At 29.5% G+C, this 25,609-nt stretch overlaps 2 protein-coding genes across 38 annotated transcripts in view; both read right to left on the bottom strand.

Moving 5' to 3' along the window:
- The window catches only part of LOC105145116 (longitudinals lacking protein, isoforms A/B/D/L), a 191,214-nt gene that overhangs the window by 107,303 nt on the left and 58,302 nt on the right, over positions 1-25,609 (bottom strand). Inside the window, exon 7 of one of the 37 annotated variants that reach the window (XM_087414239.1) lies at positions 2,360-2,691. The exons of 30 other annotated variants lie outside the window; for them this stretch is intronic. In XM_087414239.1, the coding sequence (XP_087270365.1) occupies positions 2,375-2,691 (317 nt within the window). In that variant the 3' untranslated portion in view covers positions 2,360-2,374. Of the gene's footprint in view, positions 1-2,359; positions 2,692-3,507; positions 5,221-8,785; positions 10,163-12,740; positions 13,299-14,616; positions 16,237-18,192; positions 19,267-19,383; positions 20,593-25,609 lie in introns of those variants that run through there. 6 more of the 37 variants (XM_087414254.1, XM_087414234.1, XM_087414256.1 and 3 more) reach the window with 6 other exon arrangements.
- Positions 5,456-7,440, bottom strand: LOC105145119 (longitudinals lacking protein, isoforms A/B/D/L-like). The gene is made up of 2 exons (XM_011054499.2): positions 7,378-7,440; positions 5,456-6,836 (listed from the first exon to the last, which is right to left on the bottom strand). Exons 1-2 carry the CDS (start codon positions 7,427-7,429, stop codon positions 6,568-6,570), a joined length of 321 nt encoding a protein of 106 aa, XP_011052801.1. The 5' UTR covers positions 7,430-7,440; the 3' UTR covers positions 5,456-6,567.

The raw sequence follows: 25,609 nt of genomic DNA, 5'->3' as shown, positions 1-25,609 counted from the left end.
AAAAATGAACATATTTTTAATGTATTTTTTAATGTACTCTAAGATTTAAAATGACTTTTAAGTAATACATAATGCGCATATATACTTTTTTACATTAATTTTCCAAAAATGTTTTATAAATCGAAATCATACTTTTTGAAAAAAACAAAAACAGAAACAAGACCATTGTTATTATAGTTTATTAATTTTTTTAATTTTTTATTTTTTGATAGATATTTTGAATTTGAAGAAATATTGTAATGACTTTAGAAAAAAAGTCAATTCATGTAGAATAGTTAAAAACATTAGGAAAAAAATTACAGATAATAATGATAGTGTTCAAAATTGACTGAAAACCATAACTTCGTGAAATAACAATGTATAAAATAATTTGGACGTTTTAAACACATTCGAAGTATACTATACATACATAATAATTATACAAAAATTATTTGTGATGATTTTGTCTCTAATAAATTTAATTTTTAATGAGATAGTGAGATTTCTCAGATTTTAAAATTTATATTTTGCATTTTATTTCTTGCTTGTTTGAAAGATAAATCTTAAATTTCTTATTTCTACGTTTCTAATCATAAGTGTCTATGCATTAAATAATTAACAAATATAATTAAAAATACACATAAGTTTGATACTTGTTTAGATTATTTTTCTGATGTAATTCTTTTTAAAAGTACATCAAAGAAATCTCTCATCATCTCATCATTCACTCAATATTTTCCACATTATCAGTGAAGCAACAATTGCAGCTTGCAAATAGCGCTTGAAGACAACGTGGTTGAAAGAAACTCATGAAAGAAAATAAAAAAGGCTATATTTATCTGTTTATAGTCGAAACACATACAAATTCCTCGATATATCACAAATATTCATATCGTTCATGTTTACGAAATATTTGCAGAATTTAAATCGCGCCGATCGGCTAATTCAATGTCAATTTTTAATAACAATTACTTTCGTTTATGCATATGATTAACATAAGTTAAATATGACTATATTCTATAACGCAACATATTATAAACTTTCAGTTTTATCACAGAAATTTGTTATTCGCGCATAACTATCATTTTCAACCATTTGATTTGTTTCTTCGATAAAGACGAATTTATACTATAAAGACAAATGATTATATCAATCATGATTATTAAATATAAATATCAATTTATTTCTGATCTCACGAAAATCTAATAATGATCTAGAAGCTTGATAATTAATTTTTATTAAAAGTATCAGAAATATTATATTTAAATCATAAAATCAATCGCATTATGGAATTTATTGAAAATGATTTATTAATCGCGCGCAATTACACGCGCGATTAATTGAAAATGCCTGTATTTGCGGTACAAATTTCTTCTATAAAACATCCTAAAAAGGGTAGGAAGGGGCAGAACGAGGTATCTTTTTCTGAGAGGAAGAGATTTAACTCTATCTCGATACGTGTGTATATATACACACACACACACATATATATATATATATATATATATATATATATAAATTAAACTACGTCAGTCTCGAAATCGCGTTTAGTACAACTTGACGAATCGCAACTCCATATTACGATGCTTCGCCCGGATGTGTCTGTACACAGCTTGCGTGTACTTGCTACGCATTTCGCAGTGCGGACACTTGAAGCGCGGCATGTCGACGCATTCTAGCCGATAGTGTCGGCTCATGCCGCCGGTAGTGCGGAAGACACGGGCGCACTTGGGACAGGGAAACCCGCGCCGATTCACGGAGGCTTGAAGTCTGAGCGTGTGACGGGAATTCCGCAAGCTGTGGTACTTCAAAATGATCGGCCTGAAAGTATCTGCAAGCACAAATAGAAACGGAAATCTATGTTAGAGCGGCAATATGCAACCAGTGATCTCTTAATAGCGGGGGAATTCGAGGCAGCGAAGAGGATGGGAATGCGCAAGAATTTTGGGATGCCTCCTTCTCCTCCTCGGAAACGATCGAAGATTCTCTCGATCTCATCTGTATCGAATGTATGCTTGAAAATCATATGCTTGAAAAGCTATGTGCATATACGTAAGCTTCTTCGGTATTACACTCTAAAATTAGTCTTATTACAGTTAAAATTATTAAATCATTTCAATTTTATTTTTGCAATGTTAATTAAAACAATTATAATACAGCTATATTGATATAGTTGTAATTCACGTTAAATCGTTTTTCCGAGTTTTCCATCTTAATCTACAGATTTTGGATAGCCAATTAACTTTCAAGGGAACACACTGAGAAGCAAACGTTCATTTAAACAGGAACAGTCACTGCCGTTAAAGAATATAACAAACGAAACGAATTCGATTTTATTGACGACTGTATATTAGTATCTTATTGATATATCGTACAGTGTTCTTCTCATTGTGGATTAGTAGAGCTTGTTCAGCATGACCTTCTGTCCCGTATGGATCTTCCTGATGTGATTGTAGATCGAATGGGACCATTTGCTCACATGGCCACAATACGGGCACTGAAAACGCGGCAATGAGTCACATTCGTATCTATAATGCCGGTACATCGAGTAACTCTGAGAGAAGGACTTCTCGCATTTCGGGCAGTGATGCCTCCGGTCGTGCGAATCAATAGTGCTCTTCATCGTCTTACGTAAGTGTTGCTGCTGTTGCGATCTTCGCGACACCATCTGGGATAGCTCTGCCTTGTCCATCAGTCCGTTGTCCCATAATTCTGAAACCGATGTCGTCTCGTGTTAATGACAATTCGCATTATTCACAATGATAACTGTTGGCACGCAACTATGACTGCACAATGGCTATACGCATGAAACAAGGAAACCAACGGAGTCTCCTTCGTGAAAATGTTCGTGAAATTGTATAACGAACACAAGCCATAATAATCGAGTAGTAATAATTATGTTGTCCAATACAACTGCATTCTGTCGACAAATTTTAATCCATATTTTTCAAAAATTTAAGCACCTAAGATATTCTAAGCTTATAATTACATCATCATTATTATATGCCTAACAAATTTATTGTCACGCGATAACGGTGGAGCCTAATATATTTCTTGAACTCAAGAATTTCGAGGAAAAGAGAATAAATAATCACATAAATCTGATACATCAGGCTGGAACTGAACTCAACTTATCCTTGAGAACGAGGACTTATAGTACAGAAAAACTCTTTACATTTTAGGTGATGTTAGATGTGAATGACTAGTTTAGTTCTTATTTACTACCATCATTACACGTATATTATTATCAGCAAGTTTCTTCATCTTTGTGTATTTATGATTAAAGATCTTGAGTTTTTATAGCATAAAGCACTTAGCACTTAGAAAAGAATATGTAACGAGTATATCTGTAATCGATTATTTTCATTATATTAATTATTACGTAATTCTTGGCACAATTCTTACGTGAGATTTATCTCAAGTAGCGATAACAGAAGAAACACATTTAGGTCTTTCGTGAAAATTTATTGCTATAAAATATGCCACACAATAATAGAATATCATCCAAATAATAGAAAGAATTCTGAATTCTTCTTCGTGTATTTTTATTTTTTACATTTGAGAACGCTATATACAATACAGTCTTGAATTCTTTAAAAGGATAAAATTGCAGGTTTCAAAATCGGAGCAGCTCCGGTTACGCAAATTAAATTAGCAATAACTTAGTAAAAAGATATTTAAAATACAACACTTAAAAAATACTTTGGAACCAATCACAAATCGAATACAATCAATTATGCGTCATATATACAATCATATGTATAAATCTCTTTAACGTTTCGCACAATAATAAATTATTCTCTGAAATTCTCTAATAATTATACGCATGCACACAGAGAGAGAAAAATAATTCGCTAGCACAACAGATTTTTTATGTTGTAGCAAAATCTATCAGTTTTTATGTGGGCAGCAATGAAATCTGTTAAGAGTATTAATTACTATTTGCTAAATATAATTTTGCTAAAATTGTAAATTATTTTGAGGCAAGAATAAATAAATGTTTGTTTAACACTTCGTTGACATACTCTCTCTTTCTCTCTTCGATCCCCTTTTTTCGATCACACTGGGTGGTTCACGCCCAGAGAAATGTTTAAACAACTGGTGTTCTTATTTAAAAAATCCAATTAATATGAAAAATATTATGGGTCAATTTCAAGGTCTATAAAATACATTCAAATAGTTTTTTATTGAAATTTCATTACAGTTTTTGCGGAAAAAATTCTTGAGTTCAATGAATAGAGAAAAATCTTTGAAAAATTATAACTTTTTAAAAATTCAATATTAAAAGTTCAAAATTTACAGAATTGTTGTTCAGATACTTTGAAAAATAAATTAGTTTGTAAATTGGTTTTGGATAAAAAGTATTTATTTTGCATATTAAATGTAGGTTATTTTAGGAATTGAAAAAACAGAGATTTTTTTTATAAACATTGTATTTTTGTTCTTACAAAATAAAAAAAAATTGAGTTTTAGAGAATTAAAATAATTTTGTCGTTCGCATTCAGTATGTATTCAACGAAGAGTTAATTATTAAAACTTTTTGTATTATGAAATAACACGAACAAAGCACATTTGTTCACATTTTTGTAATCCATGATACGCAATACGGATTCACATCAGTAATACGTACTTTCAAAAAGTAAAATACCACTCTCTTGCCCTGAAAAGGGTAGCTCGATTAGTTAGCACCCTAAAAAGAATATACAGTAGCAATGATAATTTTGTTACAACAGCAAAAAATTATTTTCCTCCATGCATGTAAACTTTTTCCACTGATTCTACTTATTCATCGTAAATCGGAGAACAAAATCATATCATTCAAGTCATGAAAACGACTAAACGTAAATGATAAAAAATAAATAAAAATTCCCATCAGTCAATTCGGCGAGTAGATCCAGAAGAATAATCTCTTCGATTTTTCACACTGGTTCACGTTCATCATGGCGAAGATGTTAAGAGCTCAATAAAGTTTCACGAGAGTCACTTGCTCTTTTGGATGCATACACCTTACATGCTGATAAATATTCGAAGTCTTCTTGCTGCAGAGATTGCAGTATGGGCACTTATACCTGGGCGCTTTGCCGCACTCGTACCTGTAATGACCGAGCATGGTATCCCGTCTGCCGTAACCATTGTTGCAATTGGGACAGTGGAATTTGCCGGTGCTTGAATTGTATTGTGTAATATCCCGTTTCTTCACGTATTTCTTCCGGTGCATCATAAATTCCATGGGTCTGCCACCTACAAAAGATTATGCCACGGTCAACATTGTTATTCACTCAGGATATGTCTCGGGAACATCCTGTTCAAGGATGAGAACGCACCAAGATTCCATGCAGAAGGAATATTCGCGATAAATAAGTGAGATATAGAGAGGAAAAACAGATACTGAGAGAGCACAAATGAATCAGAGAAAAGACGCAAAAGAATGTAAAAATCTGAGTCACGTAAACGTAACTCTTGAGAGCAAAAGTCATTTTTTCAATATAACATTTTTATTAAAACTTGAAAACAAGCGCATGTTCAGTCGCTTTACATGACTAAGTACATTGTCAGGTAATGAGATGTAATGACTTAATCTTTCTATATTATTCAATTATCGCAGATTCAATTATCTTCCGATAAAAAAGATACATCTCAAGTAGAATGTTAATCTATTTCTATATCATTTCTTTTACTCAAGTCGCTATCGGGAATTGATAGTCAACTCAAGTTTTCTCCAAGAAAGAAATCATTTTCATTAATAAAATTCGTCTTATATATTATTAAACGTGATTCGATCTTGCACAAAAATATCTCGTATATTTATCTAAATACAAAATTACGTAAATCTGAAACACATTAAAAAATAAAAATACGAACTGTTGTGCTATTAATTATCACATTAATTCTCTAGGGACAACATCGTTTTGTCATTAAAAAAAAAAACAATTTATTTTTACTGCTTTTGCTTAAAAATTATTAGTAAGTGAAGAATCGTGTAGTCTTACTGATAGAAGTACTATACATCAGTGTTTAATGCTACATACATTTCCATCTTCAGTTCTTAAATATAACTAATTTGCACAAATCCCGATTTTACTTCGAATTTATTCTGAATTTTAATTTTAAAGTGAAAAAAATTTATAACACTCGCCCCTAGAGATTTAAGCAAATATTCATCTATAATACACATATGTAATATAATATTCAAATATAAAACCTTTTTTACGGAACTGGATGAATGAAGGAACAAAAAACAATGATACAATAACGAAATATAGAACTTAGAACGGAAATCAATCTTCCCAAATCCGTTTGAACACTCGGGATAAAAATACAAATTCTTGTCTTGTGACATGCATTACATTCAAAATACATATATAATAAATGAAAGTAACATTTAATAATCGCTAACAGGTACAAAAAGACATTATTCTCTTAGGAATGAGGCTCCAGTAGAATAGACATTTATCCCAGCTTGTCTCGTGACTATCGTCAGCGAAAAAGACGCAAACGCGTGGGCACACGGGACGAATCACGCGTTAAATCGACATTCGTACTGGGTGCCTTTAATCGCGCGTGCCATGCGTGGCCGCGCGACTTGTCCTAGAATAGCGTGTTGCAGATGACCAGCTTCGACGGATGCTTGTGCCTGATATGGTCCTGTACATTGAACTTCTTTTTGCTAAGCATGCCGCAATAGGGGCACTCGAAACGTGGCGGCTTGCCACAGTCGTACTTGTAATGGGCCGTCACGGCGCTCTTCGTAGAGTAGCTTTTGCGGCAGCGCGGACATTGATAGCGAATCCTCATCTTCCTCAGACCTCTACTGCCCATTCCGATCCCCTCGGGCCACGGAAACATTTGTAGAAACGCTGAAAAAGACATGGAAGTGCGCGATTAGCTAGCTGGATGCGGCGTGTAGGAAGGAAATCTTGTAGGAGTAAGTTCGTGATTCAGGTACTCTTTTTTTTTTCTCTCTTTCTGTCTCTCAAACATTCCGAAGCAACAACACGCAGCACATTCGCGTGAGAAAACAATTCTCGTAGTTTCGAGAGCTTGGAGGATTCAGAAAAGAATTGTGAACTTCTCTATATGTATGCCGACAAATACTTGAAGAACTAGATACAACAAACTATTTAAATCAACTCAAGGAAGAGAATATTCCCGAGGGCAATTATTTTAAGTGATAACTTTAATTGCATCCTCACGTGACATGAGGACAGAATGATTCGCTTTGTTTAGTAAGAAATGAACAAGTAAAGCAGTTAAAGGTATCTTCAAGCTGTGCACGAACGAACTGCGCGATAATTGATCGATCAAATATCGAATGGTGACGAAGAACTAGATGAAATGTGTCTACGAAGATAATGTTAGTCCGAGAAATAATGTGCGTCTAACTACTTGAAAACTCACGGTTGCTATTGTTTCCACAAATTATTGTCCAAGTGATCCACGACCTAAGCATGTCTTATTGGTCTGCAAAAAAATAGAGATGTTAATAAAATAAACAACAGTCGGTCTACATAAAATATTCCAAAAAAACAATATACATATCTAAAAAAAATATTTAATTAGATTCATCGATTGTTTTCGAATTTCTGTGTAAGAATTCCTAAAATTAAAAATAACTTCGTTTGTTAAGAATAAAACTAGGAATAAAGGATAAAGATCGGGTGATTTTATTCAGTAAACCTCTTTACTTATTCTTAACATTATTAATATTTTCTTTTAAAAAATAAATATATTATATTAATATGCCGTTTACAGCCTTTATTTCTGATTTATTGAGTACTCACATTACGGTCTTAAAAGATACAGTATTTAATATTGTGTAAATATGTTTCATTTAAAATGTAAAAAAAAAAACTCCAAATTATTCCAAGTTTAACAATAAAATTTATTATATTGCAATTTATTCTTGAGAGACAGAAATAGGTAGTGTGATGAAAGCCTGTAGCACATACAAAAACGTAAAGCAGTAAATAAATTGCCTAATCACAGTAGAGATCGTAAGACCAGTAGCGAATTCAATGTTACGATTTCCTTACTGCTTACATCTTACTGCTTTACATTTTTGTATGTGCCATGGACTTAAATTTCGATCCAGGATACTTGACGCGTATATGCTTGTCAATATTGTTAGATCGCTGCTCTTCATATCGCAGTAAGAACACTTATATATGTCTCGGCGAACAATCACATTCGAATCTCAAATATCGCAATATATAATACATATGCTGATAGTCTTATTGCATTTCAGGCAGACGTACCTATTATAAACAAATTTATTTCTCTATGTCATTGATAAAAAATTAAAAAATAAAAATTTATTTAACAATTTATTAATGAATTAATAATATTTTTAATTATTTAAAAAATCATATACAACATACAAAATATTACACGACAAAAAAAATCGCAATTAACGAAAATATAATTCTAATTTGTAAGACATAATTGTAGTATATCGTGATTACATACAAAAATTAAAAGTATTAAGAATTAATCTATTAAATAAAAAAATAACATACCTAACTCAAGAAAATAATACTAACAATATTTAACTATTTCATGCTTCACACACATGAATAAATCGCTTTTCATCTCATGTCGAATTTATGTACGAATGCTTTTGTTTTAAATTCCATGATAATGTTTTTGAATTTGTTGTGCATTCGAGATCGATGACAAATCTGAAAGCAAAAATAAAATGGTGAAAAGATAGCGATCATGTGACGAAGTACGCTGACATTTCGAGACTGCTGACGTTCCGAGATTGATTGGAAAACGAAACAAATATCACAAAACACAAAAAAAAACTCGTAGGATAATTCTTTATTAGTCTCAATTGTATATTTTTATCATATATATTTATTATAAAAACAGTCAACGTTTATTCTGACAACCAATTAACACAGTTAATAACTAGCAAAAGTGTAGATTTCGATGCTAGAAGAACATGAAAGAGTAATCGTTCGTTTATAATCCTTGCATGATTGATATTATCTTTTGAACATTTATATACATATTTATAAATTGTCTGTCTACAAATTTACAAGTTGCATTAACGTGAAGATCACTTCGAATGTAGACTTTTCAAGAATAAACTTCTCTCTCGCAGAGACTATCCCTGAATAAAAAAAATAAAAAAATTCACATTATTCGCCTTAAGATCAACTTCGAGAGAAACCTCTACGTGTCGTCTACATCATATATCGCACAAACTTTGTGATTTTCGCAGAAAACTACGTAAATGTAGATTGCATCTCAAACATAATCCACTTTATTTAACTTTATTAAAGTTGAAAGAGAGAAAAAACCATTTAGAATAATATTTCAGAAATAGAATACTTCAGGAATTTAATAATGCACATTTTCATAATATGCAGAAGTTTCGGACACGTAAGTAAAACACGTGACAAGATTTTGACAGGCTATTGCTAAAATATTTTGAAATTCTTACAATAAAATAAGTAATGGGCTAGATGACAAATGTCATGCTAAAATTTGCCTGAACATAAATATGTAATATGGACCAATAGACTGATATATGTAATAATGGAAACAAAAAAAATTGATCGATTTATCTGGAAAGAGGTACATCAAGGATTTTGTGAGTGGAAAAATATCAAAATGTATAATGCGCTAATAAAGGAGACTCTACAATAGAGAAAAAAATGAGAAATTATTCGGCAGAAATACTTCTTGGCATAATAACTTTCGAAAAGAATAAATAACAATGAGAAGCAATGATTAATGATGATGAAAGAAATACAATTTAATGTCATATATCGATATATACAAAAAAAAAACGAAGATTTTCTATTAAATAAAAAGATTTCCTAACAATATTTTAAACTTCATGTTAATGATGGGATATTTTGTGACCATTCGTCTAATTTGGACTGCAAGATCTTATTATCCTGCGTGAGAGTACTCTTCGAATAATAATTAGTTGTGCCCAGTACATCGATAGCATAAACGTCCTGATTCTCGTGCAGGCGTTTCACGTGCTTGTAAGTATCGGAAGGATATCGCGATATGTACATGCAGTAAGGACATCTGTAACGTGGTTCCTTGCCGTTGCAGGCGCTCATCACGTGTCGTTTCAGGTGAGACTTCTTTGCGTAATTGTTGGGACAGTTCAAACACTGATACGGTCTTACGTTCCAAGGACAGTAAGAATACCAGGGATATCCTGAAACATACAAACAACAGCACCATGTCCGATTTGCAAATATGAAAACATAAAAAGTTCGGTAGTCTTAATCATGTACAATACAAATTACAGAAGAATTTCGATACAAAAAAATTTTGTATCACAGACACTTTGATGTTTTTCATAAAAAAAGATGCTCATAAATTGATCGAAATATGTCAAAACTACGTAATGATGAAGGGTGAGAATTTTAATATTTCCAAAAATAGCGTTAATCCATGCAATATTTTTTAACATCTCATATAAGACAATATTTTTTAATATCCCATATGAGAATTAAAAAATCAAATTTTTTTAATTTTAGTAAAATTATTACACATACATATATGTTATGATAAGAGCATACGAATTGCACATAAGTATCTACGGGAAAAAACAAAGAAGATACGTTTTTATTGCATGTTATTACGTCAATTTTTCATCGAGTTATAATGTTTCAAAGATTTGGCGCGAGCGTTTGTGTGCGCGCATTCGTGCCACGTGTTACTATTTATTAATTGATCAGCTGATCCTAGTATAGCCACCATAAGCAAAATGTCAGACACCTCAAGCTGCACCGACTTCACTCTTAGATCGAAGGAAAATCGTAATGGCCTTTCTTAGTCTCGTTTGAAATTTTGGCGCTTTTAATGAGAATAAAATTATTTATCTCAGATTAATAATTTATGAAATAATTCTCATCGTTTGATTAAAAAAAAAAAATAAATTTGTCTCAAAAATCAATATAAATCGGCGTATTTTCAAATTACAATATCTAAATTCGGATCATCATAGCTTTGTGAAACAAATTACGTTAAAAAGTACAAAATTTTAATCTTCTTTTATATAATTATAAAAAATTTAGTTTCTAGCACATGGCAAATTGAACTTAAATAATTATTTAAATTAATTATTTTTTTCCTTAAATAAATCACCTGAAAGTTCCGATATACATAAAATACGCAGTTTTTTCCGCGCAATTGCTATTGAGTTTCTATGTATGTATTATACATACATTTATGCAAGATGTCATTACATCTCGTAATAAGATTAGAAAAAATATATACGTGGTATCGATCGTATATAAAAATATGATATAAGAAATAATATAGTATAGATAAAATTTTCGATGTAACTTGGCACTATCTATCTTAATTGATAGAACAGTAGAAAATAGACATTACATGCATATAAATATACATAAAATTATTGTATGATATTTTGCGCAAAGATATAATTATTCCGTAATTTTATATAAACTGCATATTTAAATTTATAAAAATAATAATGTATATATACGTAATTAAGTAATAATTAATAAATTAAGTATTTATTGTGCCCCTAACAATTCTAAGGTAACACACAGTAAAGTTTTATTGTCACGTATTTTAAATATGAAAATACAGATTTCTTGTCATAATAAACGTGTCTGATATCTACTTACAACAGTAAAAGAGAATATTAAATATCAGATTAAAAATTAATGTAAAAAGTAAATAATAAATACGAGTATAAAGAAATAAATAATAAATATGAAAAAATAAGTAATAAATTTATTTATCTCGAAATTAAATATTATTTGTATCAATCTAATTGATGATAAAAACTTAAGATCAGAAGAAGGTATAACGTATGTAAGTTTGCGTAATTAATAAGTTTTTGTATAAGTTATAATATTACAAACATTAAAAACGTTTTATTAAATATCAATTTTACAATAATAATAAAAACAATAATATAAAAGAACTGTTTCTTAATAATTTCTGTCGATTGAAATGTTATAAGAATTAAAATTTTTCTTTAACTCTCGTCATCGCTTTTTTGATAGTAACAATTTTTAATTATTTGATTGTTTATAACAAAAAATATTAAATCTGTAACATTTTCAGTACATATACATTCCAGTACACAATACAATATAAAACATCATTTTATACAAATATTTACATTGTTAAACATCCAATTCAAACACTTATTTTGGAAGAAATTAACCAGATTTTTGCTGAAAAATATCGATGACGTGGACATCGTAGTTTTGATGTTTCACCCGAATATGCTTACGTACATCGGTCTTGATTTTGCACAGGTAATCGCAGTAGGGACATTTGAACCTGGGCTGCTGGCCACATTGGTAACGAAGGTGACTTATCAGATTCTTTTTCCACGCAAAGACACTTCGGCAATTCGGATTAGGACACGGAATCTTGATTGACCTCATACGCTTCAGTCTCTTAGTGCGATGGGTTGCCCAGTGCGTAGATTCTTTATCTGAAAAAGTAACGACTCGTTGGCGATAAAATGCTCATCGAAACTCGTGCGAAAAGGCAGAGTATGTGCCGCTAATTGTTCTCGAAACCTTGAACGAGAAAAATTGTGCGCACAAAATCACAAATAATTACTTTAATCCTTTCCGTGTAGATTTCTTTCTTCTTCCTTTTTGAAATTTAAAATCGCAATTTCTTAGGTCACTGAACATCCGGGACCACATAAGATACATCATTTTATATTTAGACTAGATGTTCATCATACATGCAACATTCTCACTAGGCTGTGTTTGAAAGCGAATAAAACGCGAATGTGCATTTATTTTTATATGTTTATTCATCTAATCATCTCAATATTTCAGTATTTCTAAGTACAATTTGATCGAGTATTCGAAAGCACATGCAGCTTTTAATAGATTTGAACAGTCCAGGGCATTACAACGACGCGATCGCTAATATTACCTTGCAATCCGGGGAGATAGACAATCAGAAAGAAGTACAGAGTGAAGTCATAGATTCATGAACCTATAGAAGAGACAGATTTATTTATTTATCGATAAACGAAAGAAGCTAGATGCTTGGGTCATGTCGCACTCATGCTGTCCCTTGAAACAAATCAACAACATAAATCTTCCGATTATTGTGTCTGCGGAGGAGATGCTTGCTGACGTTGCCCTTGAGTTTGCCATAGTAATCACAGTAAGGGCATTTGAAGCGCGGCTGGAGGCCGCATTCGTACTTCAGATGCCGCGTTAAGTTTCTCTTCCAGTTGAAGACGCGACCGCAGTTCTGATTCGGGCAAGGGAATCTGATACTAGCGTCGGCGTCGCTGGAGAACGATCTGCTGAAGGCTTTAAAAGATCCATTAACACCTGTAAGCAAAAAAAACAGACAGAGCGCCCAGTCAGTCCTACGCAAAGTCCTTCAAGATAACATGCCGAAGAAACCGATCGTTTCATCACGAGGGTTTTTCTTTCAGAAATGAAGAATATAACAAACACGTAAAATAAGAATGAGCTGATAAATAAAGATGTAGCAACGTAAAAGTAAAATATTTGATATTTATGAACATCACATTTAATACATGACAATTACCCATTAAATTTTGCATGGAAAATCTTCAGATCCAAAATGCAATATATCAGAACACCACATTAATAATTAACCATTAGTTGTGATTTTTTCATTAAATCTCATCACCTCACATTTAAATAAAAATCGTAATATATATTTACCTGCAAAACCAATACATCTGAAAAAAGAAATTATTAGCGACTTGTGAATTGCTACGCATTTATATGAAAATATGAAAGTAATAACATCAAAAAGATAATTTTCTTGATTACATTATTCTGAAAAAGGACAGAATGTAGGAAATTGTAGAAATTAATAAGGAAATTTAAGGAAGATAAAGATAATTTCTATTTTTCTTTTTTTTTGTGTAAGAAATAATTCCACACAAAACATCAGAAGTATCGAGAGATCAAAGAACAATTAATATCTAAATATTACAAATCTATATTACATACATACGTTTCTATTTATTCTAAACTTTTTAGTTATTTAATATTACTTACATTTTTAAAAATATAATAATATAATAATAAATTGAAATTAAATTAAAATTATTTATTTAAAAAAAAATCTATATTCGCGATTTCGTCTTCATTGATATGATAATCTCAATTGTACAACATATCAAGTTACGTAATAGCAAAAAACGTAAAAGTTTCACGAAACTGCTCTAAGCAAGACAAGAATTCTTGAAGATGTCCATAATGCAGATTACGATGTTTTTATGTTTCTTGATAATGTATTTGTGCTGTTAGCTTAATACATACAATAAAAATATTTGAAATATAGCACTGATAATATCCCATTTCGTTTCTTTTCCATTTGAAAACTCTAATGCTATGAAAATTAAAAATAAAAAATTCTTTTAATTCCTTTTAACTTAAGGACATCTAATATAGCATTGTCGCGAACCAGTTTGGAAAAGAATTTCTATATACATAGATACTTCTGTAAGCAAGAATATTTTAATACTTGACAAAAGAACATTATACGTAGGATAGATTCTAAGGTAATAAGAAAATTAGACTTGATTCTTCTAAATATTGTTCTATCACACTGCAATCATATATGTTAAAGAAATCTATACACATAATTTAATCTAAAAGTAATTGCAAGTTTAAGTAATCTCATTTTATTGATATTATCTTATATCTTAAATTACATGCATAATCGTTAAAAAATGATAATCGCAGAATAACATATGTAAATTCATAGACGAAAATAGAAGACAAAACATTCATAATCATTCATTCAATATTAATTCGAAATTGTACAAATTTAATTTATAAGGCATAAGTCTAAATTGAATATATTACAAATACCTGTTCTTATATTTTTACGATATATAGTTTTGATTTCCAAAAATATTAATCCCTTTCCATAAAATATTAATAATAATTAATATTAATAATAATTTTTAGGATATATATTTCTTTACATTAGGGGATCTCCTTGATCTATGTTATCAAGGTCATGACGGACATATGACTTTTCTCGCAAAGCGAGATCCATTCCACTTCTTCCCCGATCTAGGAGAAAATCGGTGGGGTGGACCTCGCTTCGCATTGAAAGTCGAACACCCTTAAGCAAAGAAAAAGTAAGATGGACCACTTAGCGATTGGGATGGAAAGTTGAACGCTCCAGGAGGGGAAGGAGATGAAGTGGACTTCTCTTCGCGTGCAAAGTATAAGTATAGGGCAGTTTTTAATATTGCATATAGTAAAAAGTAAGATATTATTTTTTAAACTTTCTTTGTTAATAATTTTTAAATAGTGACCTCCACCTAAAACCTTTTGAAGATCACTTGTATGCACTATTCATCATGTACAGGGTATCATATACAAAAAAATAATGAAATTTTGAAAATGAGTTTTATGTAAATATATCTCGAAAACTATATAAAACCGCCAATTAATTTGTAAGAAAAAGTTGATCAGTATTCTATACCTACCTATATATATATATATATATATATATATATATATATATATATATATATATATATATGTCATGGTCAAGGTTACCGAGGAGATGTTCCCTAATATAAAGAAATATCATTTTTAATGTATTTTTAGAAATGTATTTCAATTTATTTTTTATTTTTAAACATTTCTTAATAATAAAAATCTTTTAAAAAAGTATTACAATTTAAAATCTCATTTCATTTTTTTAAATTGTCATTTGTCCTGTATTGATTCTTGTCAAAATCAAATAGCAAAAACAGAAAAGAAATTTCTTCTATACTCTCCACGCATCATCTTTGTATTTAACACATAATTTAGAAACAAACAAATTTTTTTTACAAATAATTGTAACTCGAAAAAATCGAAATAATATTGAATTTTTGAAATATTAATTTGTGTTTAAAAAAAAATCATTCTAATATAATATATCACAAAATTGTTCGATAGTTTTATTAAAAAAACACACTTTAAGGATGTGCATCGAAGAAAGATCAAAATTGATTTTATTGTTAGTTAGTAACCACTACATAATTGTAGCAATTCTTGTGTACTCTTTTAATATGTCTAGTAATATTGGCCTTCCATTTGCCACGGTAATCGCAATAGGGACACTTAAAACGTGGTTCCCTGCCACACTCGTTGCGCAGATGCCTCCTCAAGGTGCATTTCCACACAAAGATGGAAGGACAGTTAGGACACTGGTGCTTTGCATAACAATTGGTAACGTGATTCTGCCTTTTTCTCCTGTAGAAACCCGAGACATGAACCATATCTGTGAACACAGAGATATTTCCGCCTGTTATTGAAAGCTGCGAAATAATCGCGTGCAAACACGCATTTTGGCTTTAATATTAATCCATACGAGCATCCAGAGAGCATCATGAGAAAGTAAAGCTTGTGCGTATGTGCAAAATTCGACAAAATAACATTTAACAAACAATATTTAATGAAGAGTGAATACCCGATATATTATTATAGATTTTTAATTCATCGATTAATCAATCATATTATGCGCAAATGCAGTTTTTACGGAGCAAAGTTGCATTTGCGCATAATGCAATTGATTAATTGATGAATTTAAAAAACTCGTCTTATATCGACCAGCGAATCGTGAAGCAAAATTCTCTTGACGATACTTTTAAAATCGCTGTAAATAAAAACAATACATAAAAAGAGAATTCTTACAAAAAAATAATAAAGTTTAGAGTGTTTTTAAATAATAATAACATTTGTATATTGTTATTATATTAAAATTATTTATTTTTAAAAATGTTTGCAATAAGAGACAAATAATTGGGATGAAGGTAGACATTGAAAATATCGTTTATTAATTATTATTTTAAAAAATAATGCTTGCAATGAAAGGCAAATGCACATAATGGTGATACAATATAATCAAATTTTTTAATAAAAAATATAATTATAAATTTGATAATTCTATAATGCAAAAAAGACATCAAAAAAGTTATAAATTGACAATAAATAATATACAATATATTAATAATTTATAACTTCCTTAATAAAATATATTTTTTTAACGTAAAAAAACGTTTAAAAAAATCATATTTGTTAATACTTTTGTTATCATTTCGCGATATAAAAATTATTTACTAAAGGATCGTATAATTATATAATTTTTTAAAAAATTATATATTAAAAAAAAATTATTTATTATGCCATTGAAATAATATATTTGCTTTACTATACATCATACAATCAAAACAAAGAAAATTTTCTTTGGCAAAGGTAAGTTGTAAAATATTGTAAATTACAGTCATCCCGTTTTATAATACTCATAAAATAATAATCATAAAAATGTAGCAAAGAGTCGAAATCTAAAATTAAAGGCAATGCACAACCAAAATTGGAATAATTTATCAAATTTAAATTTACTCATCTTAAGAAAAAATAAATTTTTTTGTTGAATATATATCCAATACTTTAAGAAAGAAAAATGCTTTGCACATTGCTGGCGTGAATCTTCATAAAGAATCATCTTCAACAATACTTAAACAAATTTCCTATCTACAATATTCTTATCAAATATCAAAGGAAATTCTTCAAAATTTCCTCAATCATTTCCTTACAATCAACTCTTAATATTCGCATATTTACAGAAGTACAATATTAGATAACAAAAGCTATTTTCACAAAATGTATTTACGTTGAATAAAATCGCTTTTAGAGTTTGGCAATGCAATAACGTTTAATTACGTCGTCAGTTTCATGTCTCTCGTGATAAATACGGATATGTCTGTAAATGTTGCTGCGGTGCTTGGATTGGTAGATACAGTACGAACACTCAAAGCGCGGATTCTTCCCGCATATGTACAAAAGGTGTTGAGTGAAACTGCTCTTCACTTTGAAACTGCGATAGCATTTCGGACAATGATACGGTTCGACAATCTTGAACGTTTGTGATGAGATATTCATGTGCTCTAAACATAAGAAGGAAAAATGAAACGGTTAATCGGTATAGAATATCAACAATTGGGAAAAACGTTAAATGATACTATCGACTTGGATATGGAATAGTATAATATATTCATTATTTTCGACATGTGGTTTTTCAAAAAGGATAAAAATAAAATTATTATAAATGTTAAAATAAAATAAAATAAATGTTACATAGATAAATATACAGATAACTATAATAATTTGATTTCTCTTCGTCTCATGCTCCTGTAACATTTTTAGAATATCATAAATGTAATATTAAGCAATAAAATTTATTCAAGAGAGTAATTTATTGAATTTCAAAATAAAAAAAAATAAGGACTGAAAGCTTATCCGTTTAAAGAGTTATTGTGAAGACAATGACAAATTTATTACATATACAGTATTTAACACTTATGGTGTTTTAATAGAAATATTATAGGTTTATTAATTCGTATTAATATAAAACGCTTGATAATATATTCTAAAATATATCTTAAATATAATATACATATTTTGCAAGCGATAAGAAACTTTGTATTATACATGATAAAATTACAAATGAAAACAGAAAATAACATCACAAATGGTCGCAAAAAGTATAATCACAAAATAAGTTAATTAACATTATCTCTATTAAAATGACAGCTAAATAAAGTTAAAGTTAAATCGAGTGAGGAACTTAGACAAATTTTTTCTATGATTTAAAATTAAATTTAAACGGTTATTAAAATAATTACGTATTACAGTATATTAAACGTGCGGCAAAAATCATTAACAATCTTAGCGAATTAGGTACTGTTAACAAAAATTTTAATTTAATAATCCAATTATATTTTCCATCGTTTGTGATAATAAAAATAAGTTAAAAAAAATAAATTACAAAATGATTACAGAGTCAACTGTTATCCTTTTAAAGTATTTGAGCTCTAAAAATATTTTCTATAAAATCGCGCGTATTTAGAGTCGCGACTTTATTATATCAGACATATGAAATAAGCGTAACATATTTCTACAGTCTTCTTTAATTCAAAATTTGCAAAGAGATCTGTTAGTGTGTGGTTCATCATTAATGCATAAAATAATCAATATGGTGACGTGACACAATTTTTGATGATGTCCAGCGCATACACTTCATTCTTCTTGTGAATGTAACGCACGTGTCTGTAGACATTACAGCGCATGTTGCAGCAATATTCACAGTAGGGACATTTAAATTGTGGTCTTTTTCCACACATGTACGTCAGATGTCTACTCAGGCTGCTTTTCTTCTCGAAGATGCGACTGCACTTCGGGCATGGATGCTTTTCCTTAGTCGAAATCAAATCAAAGGTTTGTAATTTCGCCATTACATACACCTTGTTATCTGAAAAAGACGTAAGCAAAAAATATGGTCAGTAATACGTGAGAACTTCTACTCAACGTTTGCGCCGAATTTTTCGTTGTGCTTGATTGCACAGCAACAAGGAGTAACAAATAATCGTTATTTAAAAAAATATTTAAAGATAATTTATTTATCTAATTCAGTTACAAATATCAAAGTTACATGTAACATTTTACTTATGTATATTAAAATATAAATACGAATGATGAAATCGTATGGCATCGTCTTGATGTAATTAAATAAGAGGAATTAATAGCTTCAGCGATATTTCAGAAAATTTTTTTTTCATATTAAAACTATTCCTACATGTAAATTCCTTTTGTCAAAAAATTTAGAAAATACATATAATAAAATATAATAATTGAGCAAATACATAAAACATTTCATTCAATTTTGTGCAATCACTTCATCTTTGTAGAAATGGTATCTATATCGTAATTTAAAATGTGTCTTCGTAAATTAAGAATATTAGAATGAAAAATATAGCAGAGACAATTACAACAATTAAACAATTGTACAATAATAGAATATCAGTCAATTATTTGCACACAGATTCACTTTAATTACAGCAAGATGATCAAAAATTAAACGATATTAAAAAATTTTAAAACACAGTACTCATCAACATTAAATTTATTTGTGATTTTACTTAAAATCCCTTAAATATTGTTTTAAAAATATTGGAAACATGAGGAAGGAATTCAGTAAAAAAAGGAAGAACTACATTAAGACAATGAACTGATTTAAACTAAGATAATGTTAGTAATATTAATCGAAAAATATATCATCGCAGAAATATTACAAGTACATAAAATGTAGAGATATATACATAGTATACGAAACCCAGAATTTTTTGGTGTGATACAGTGTAATAAAACATGACGAGGTATTGCACCGGTTTGCAAAATTTTTATTTGCAATATATTAATAATATATCCTAATTAAAATGCAATCTCTTAGTACATCCACATAGTATGTAAGGTTGTCTAGTACTAAAGAAAGGTTCATTCTTTCAATTTCTGCCAATATCGATACAACGCACGGTAGTGCCTTGATGCTTTCTGCGCACGTGCTTATAGACATCGGACGTCCATCTTGAGCGGAAATCACAGGTCGGGCATTTGAAGCGCGGATTCTGTTGGCACTCGTAACGCAGATGCCTCGTTAGCGAACCACGGTGTGTAAAGCAACTCCCGCAGTTGTTGGTACAGTGAAATTTTTTGCGCCAATTTGACGCTTGACTGCGGAACCGGGATCGATTGTTTCTCAACGAGACCGCAGGAAGCCAAACATAGTAAGGGTCAATGCCTGTAACAGAATACCCATTACTGATGGCGTGTCACTTATCGTTAATCAAGATATACAGTAGATAGACATTAGCATCATTGCTAGAAATTGATTATAAAATTATACGGATAATCTTAAACTACCATTCCGGAAAAAAAAAAACACTTTAGAACTAAATAACGTGAGGGTAATCGTAATTTGAAATTTATTCAGTTACAGCAAATTTATACAATATCAAATTTAATAAAAAATAATTTCATAAAAATACAAAAAAAAAACATTCTCTGTACGTATAATTCTTTCTTGTTGATAATTAATTTGTTCAGAATCCTACACTGAAAAAAAATCTTAATTTCAAAGAAATATCTCTTTGCTCGTATTCAAAAAAATTATTTCTTTAGATTAGAATGAAAATTTCTTTGAAAATAGAAGATATTGTATTTTTTTAAAAATTTTCATTGATTCAAAGAAATTTTTTTGAATACGAGCAAAGAGATATTTCTTTGAAATTAAGATTTTTTTTTATGTATTATTAAACACCATATTAATTGAAAGCAGATTCTCAACGACATATTTTATCGCCGTGTAAACAGATTATTCAATAAGCAAATGAAACAAATATAATTCTTGGGCAATTTAAAAAATAATTATATCGCATTATTTTCACCATTACATGCCTGCAATGTGATCGTAATTAATATACGCTTTCGATTTATTATAAACATCATATTAATTAAAAGTCGATTTTCTAACAATATATTTCATCGACATGTAAACAGAGTGTCCGAAGTAGAAACAAAATTTCTGAATAATAATTATATTATTTTGAAAAATAATTATATCACATTATTTTTCGATGTCCGCTTATATAATTAGTAATTTTTTTTCATATTTAAGTATAATGCAATGTGTGGCATTATGATAACAAAGAAAAATATATAAAACAAAATAAAGTATATAAAAGAGAATATAAAAAAATAAAATCTAGAAATACAACTTCTCTGAAAATGATTCATTAGAAATATTCGAGCAAAAATTATACAACCTGCGCTCATCAAATATAGTGAGTGCAAAAAGTATTTGTACAAAGAAAATATAATATTTTTTTAAAAAACTTTATTTTTAAAAAGTAAATATTAGCGAAAAATGAGACGTCAAATTGATGTCGAATCGATACAAAATACGATGATTTCAATATCAACGTTTAATTGACGATCATTTCTTGTTGGATAATTAACAATTTATTCATAAAGAATAAAATAGACTGTATATTTCTTAAAATTATATATATCAAAAAGATATATATTAATTATACAAAATATATCATCTGAAAAATAAGCGAAAATTAAAAATTGTATTGTTTGAATGCTCAAAAAGTATTCGTACAGACGAGAAAAATTAGCTTCTAAAATCTCTCTCATATATAAAGCTCGTTTGTTTATGTTAGAACAGAATTCATTGTATAAAATTGTTAATTAATGTTTATCTTCTACAAATAAGGCTTTTTTTATAACAAATTGCCTTGTACGAATACTGTTTGCTCTCACTGTAAATAAAAACAAAAATCTCTAAATATTATTCGTCTTTCGTTACATGTCGTTTGTGCACGTGATTATAAATGTAGAAAGCCGAGCTTGAATGGTAATTACAGAACGAACACTTGAAATGCTGTAGATAACGATCGTAGCATTCGTGCAAATGCCTCGCCATAGAAGCTACAGTTCCGAAAGAACGTCCGCAGTTATTCGAACAAAAGAACTTTTTGCGCAATAAGTGATTATGGTGCTGGAGTGGACGACTGTATTCCTGCGGGATCGGAGAAAGCCGAATGTAGCAGGGTTTAATGTCTGTAACAAAAGACTTATTATTTATAGGGACATAGTTTATCTATATTAATCAAAATGTGCATCAATTTAAATATCTTAATAAATAAAGATTTATACAATACTTTTTTACTAGTAATTAGCGTCTTTTAGCACGCTAGAAAACCAGCAGCTATAAAAATATAATTTTGTACATATAATGCTAGTAAAACTACACTTAAATCTATAATGTATAAATATAAATTTATAACTAATAATAATATGAAGAAGTCGCCACTGCTTCTACTAAATATCATTATTTTATACTAAAATGATAATTAAATTTGATACTATATCATGTCAAATATAACCATTGTTTTGGTATAAAATAATGATGTTGAGTTACTAATTGAGTAGGAGCAGCGACGACTCACCTTAAATTTGACACTATAGATTTAACAGTGCATTTTTAAATGTGAAGCGTCTCTTAATATATATATTCTTTTTTATTTACATAAATAATGTTATAAAACATAAAAACATTGTAATTATGTTGCAGTAATAACAAAAAAAAGAAAGAAAAGAAGATATTAAAGAATATGATTAAATAAAATATTTACAATAATGAAAAAAAATAAAATATAGGATTTCTCGATGTATTTAACAAATTGAAGACAAAAATGCATAGAGAAGTAGGAGTTAGCGTTGTACTTTGTGCGCAAATATAATAATAAAAAGTATAATAATTCATATCAAATGACAAATATTAATCTTCGTATGCGTTTCGACTTACTTCAAGTCATTCTCAACGAAATTGAGTATATTAATTCAATCTTGTACAAGACCATAGTGCCGTAGATGATTCGCATCAAACTTTTTTATTTATTATATTTGCGCAAAAAGTACCGTGCTGACTCCTATTTCCTTAGGTATTCTTGTTTTTAATTTGTAAACAGAATTTAAGTAAAAAATGGATTTTTAACAGAGAGACATTAAGTGCTTCAGCCACTTTATAAGAATTTGCTTCTAATAATGCTTCTAATAGTGCATAAAAATATGTGTATAATTGTACATAAATTTGAAAAACTGTTGCTTATATAGTTTTTAAAATCAATATTTCAAATATCTCTTTGTTTGTGATTGAAAGCAGCTAGTTGTAACCCACATAGCACTTTTAGAAGTAAGCTAGCAGACAATACAATGCTAGCGCGCTTGTAAAGTTGAAATATTTTAACTTCACTAGTGCGCCAGCTGAAAGAAGAAAGCTTATCAGCATTTTAAAATACATGACGCTTTTTTTACTAACAATTAACTGCAACTGTACTAACTGCTAGTAAAAAAGCATCATGTAAACTTTGCTTAAAAAAATTTGAGATAGTATGAGTTAGTAACTTTGGTCTTGAAAAACTGGTCTTGAAAAAATATTCACTAAGATCATAGAATAATATAGATAACTGAACACTTAAAATTTATTCAATTACATTAAATTTGCTGTATTAACTTCCACAATTATTTTAAAAATACAAAAAGATACTCTTTATGTGTAATGCTTCTCTGTTGGTATTTGTTTAATATAATATCATATTATAAGCATCATATTAATTGGCCGATTTCCTAATAATAAACATATTTTATCACATGTAAACGGATTGTCCGACATGCATTAATTTAAATACATTAATAAATGATTAAAGGGTATGAGTTACATTGGTAACTATGAGGAATCAGACTTCTAAAATTCGCCAGAATTACAGAACACAGATAGGTAAATGTTTAAAATTTATTCAGTTATACATCAAATTCGATACATTATCAAATTCTACATATATCACCAGGTATATTGCAAAAATAAATATATTATATAATGCATTTTATAAATAAGTAATTTCTCGAATATCCTGCGTCAGGAAACGTTAAGTATAATTTTTAAATTTAGTCTATGATTGATGATCAATATAATAGATATCAATTACATCGCCAACAGGCAAAAATTGCTAAATGAAAATAAATGTATAACAATAAATAACTAACAAATCGACACATGTGACATAAACGACTACGTAAAATAAATAAAGCATACTGATAAAAGAACAGATCAATGAATAATCATTCATTTGATTGATATCACAACTGCTTCGAGACTTCTTGTAGCTTTGTGGGTGATCTCTAATAAAAGGAAGGAAGGCTTGCAAAATTTGTATCGTTCATCTTGGCTGATGATCCTGTTTCGTGCTCATATCGAGAACGTAGACATTCTCGTTGGGATGTATCCTACGTATATGGGACCTCACGTTCGACGAATGTTTCGTACGATAAGAACAGTACGGACAGTTAAATCTCGGCAACTGACCACACTGGAACTTGAGGTGATTATACAAATTGTTCTTGCGCGTGAACGCGTTGCCGCACTTGTGGCAGGGGTAATTCCTGTTTTGCTGTGCTCCATCAGGATTGTAGACACATTGATTGGAATGCGCGTGAAATCGTTGCATGGCGACCGGTCGTATCTCTGGGAACAGAAAATTTCACAACGTAACTCGGGGCGAAAACTGAAACTTAAAACAATCTCGCGGGTTCCCGCATCGAAAAAAAATTAATATGCAGCAAAATGTGTTCAGCGTGGATGCACAACGTTTCGCGATCCATTTCTTCTTAGGTCATCCTTAGGATATGTCGAATAACAGATCTCTTAATTAACAGATCTAAATATAGAGATCTGTTACTTGTACAAAATCAATAAAATAAAAAAAGTAGGCTCTTTATTTTTTAGCCATTAATTTATTAATTTTTTTTATAAACACTACTATATAAGACTATTGACTATGCCACACATAAAAGGATATAGTGAAGTTCTAAATGTGAAGTTCTGTGTGAAAGCGTTATTTATTAGTATATTACAATATTTTAGTCAGGCTTACACAAAAAAAAAACATAAAAGACATAAAATATTCAAAAAATGCCATATTAGTTAGAAATTCAATTTTTCATTATTACATATATAAAATTTCATTCTCTTCAAATAAATTTTTGTATGTTTTCGTGTTCTGTATACATAGCACAAATTTTTTTTATGACGTTATGTAAAAAAATTATCATTATATAAAAAGAAATGATAAAATAATGCAATTAGAAAGAATTTGTATAAATGTAACATTAAAAAAATTTGAACAAATTATCTAAAATATTTTCACGTGTGTATAATAAATATGCTCTATATATTTTTAAACTAAAACTCT

This window comes from Acromyrmex echinatior, chromosome 16 (genome assembly GCF_024713525.1).
Source record: "Acromyrmex echinatior isolate Ae372 chromosome 16, ASM2471352v2, whole genome shotgun sequence".
NCBI lineage: Eukaryota > Metazoa > Arthropoda > Insecta > Hymenoptera > Formicidae > Acromyrmex > Acromyrmex echinatior.
Note: the sequence above shows the minus strand (reverse complement) of the source record. Positions and strands in the feature narration are given on the sequence as shown.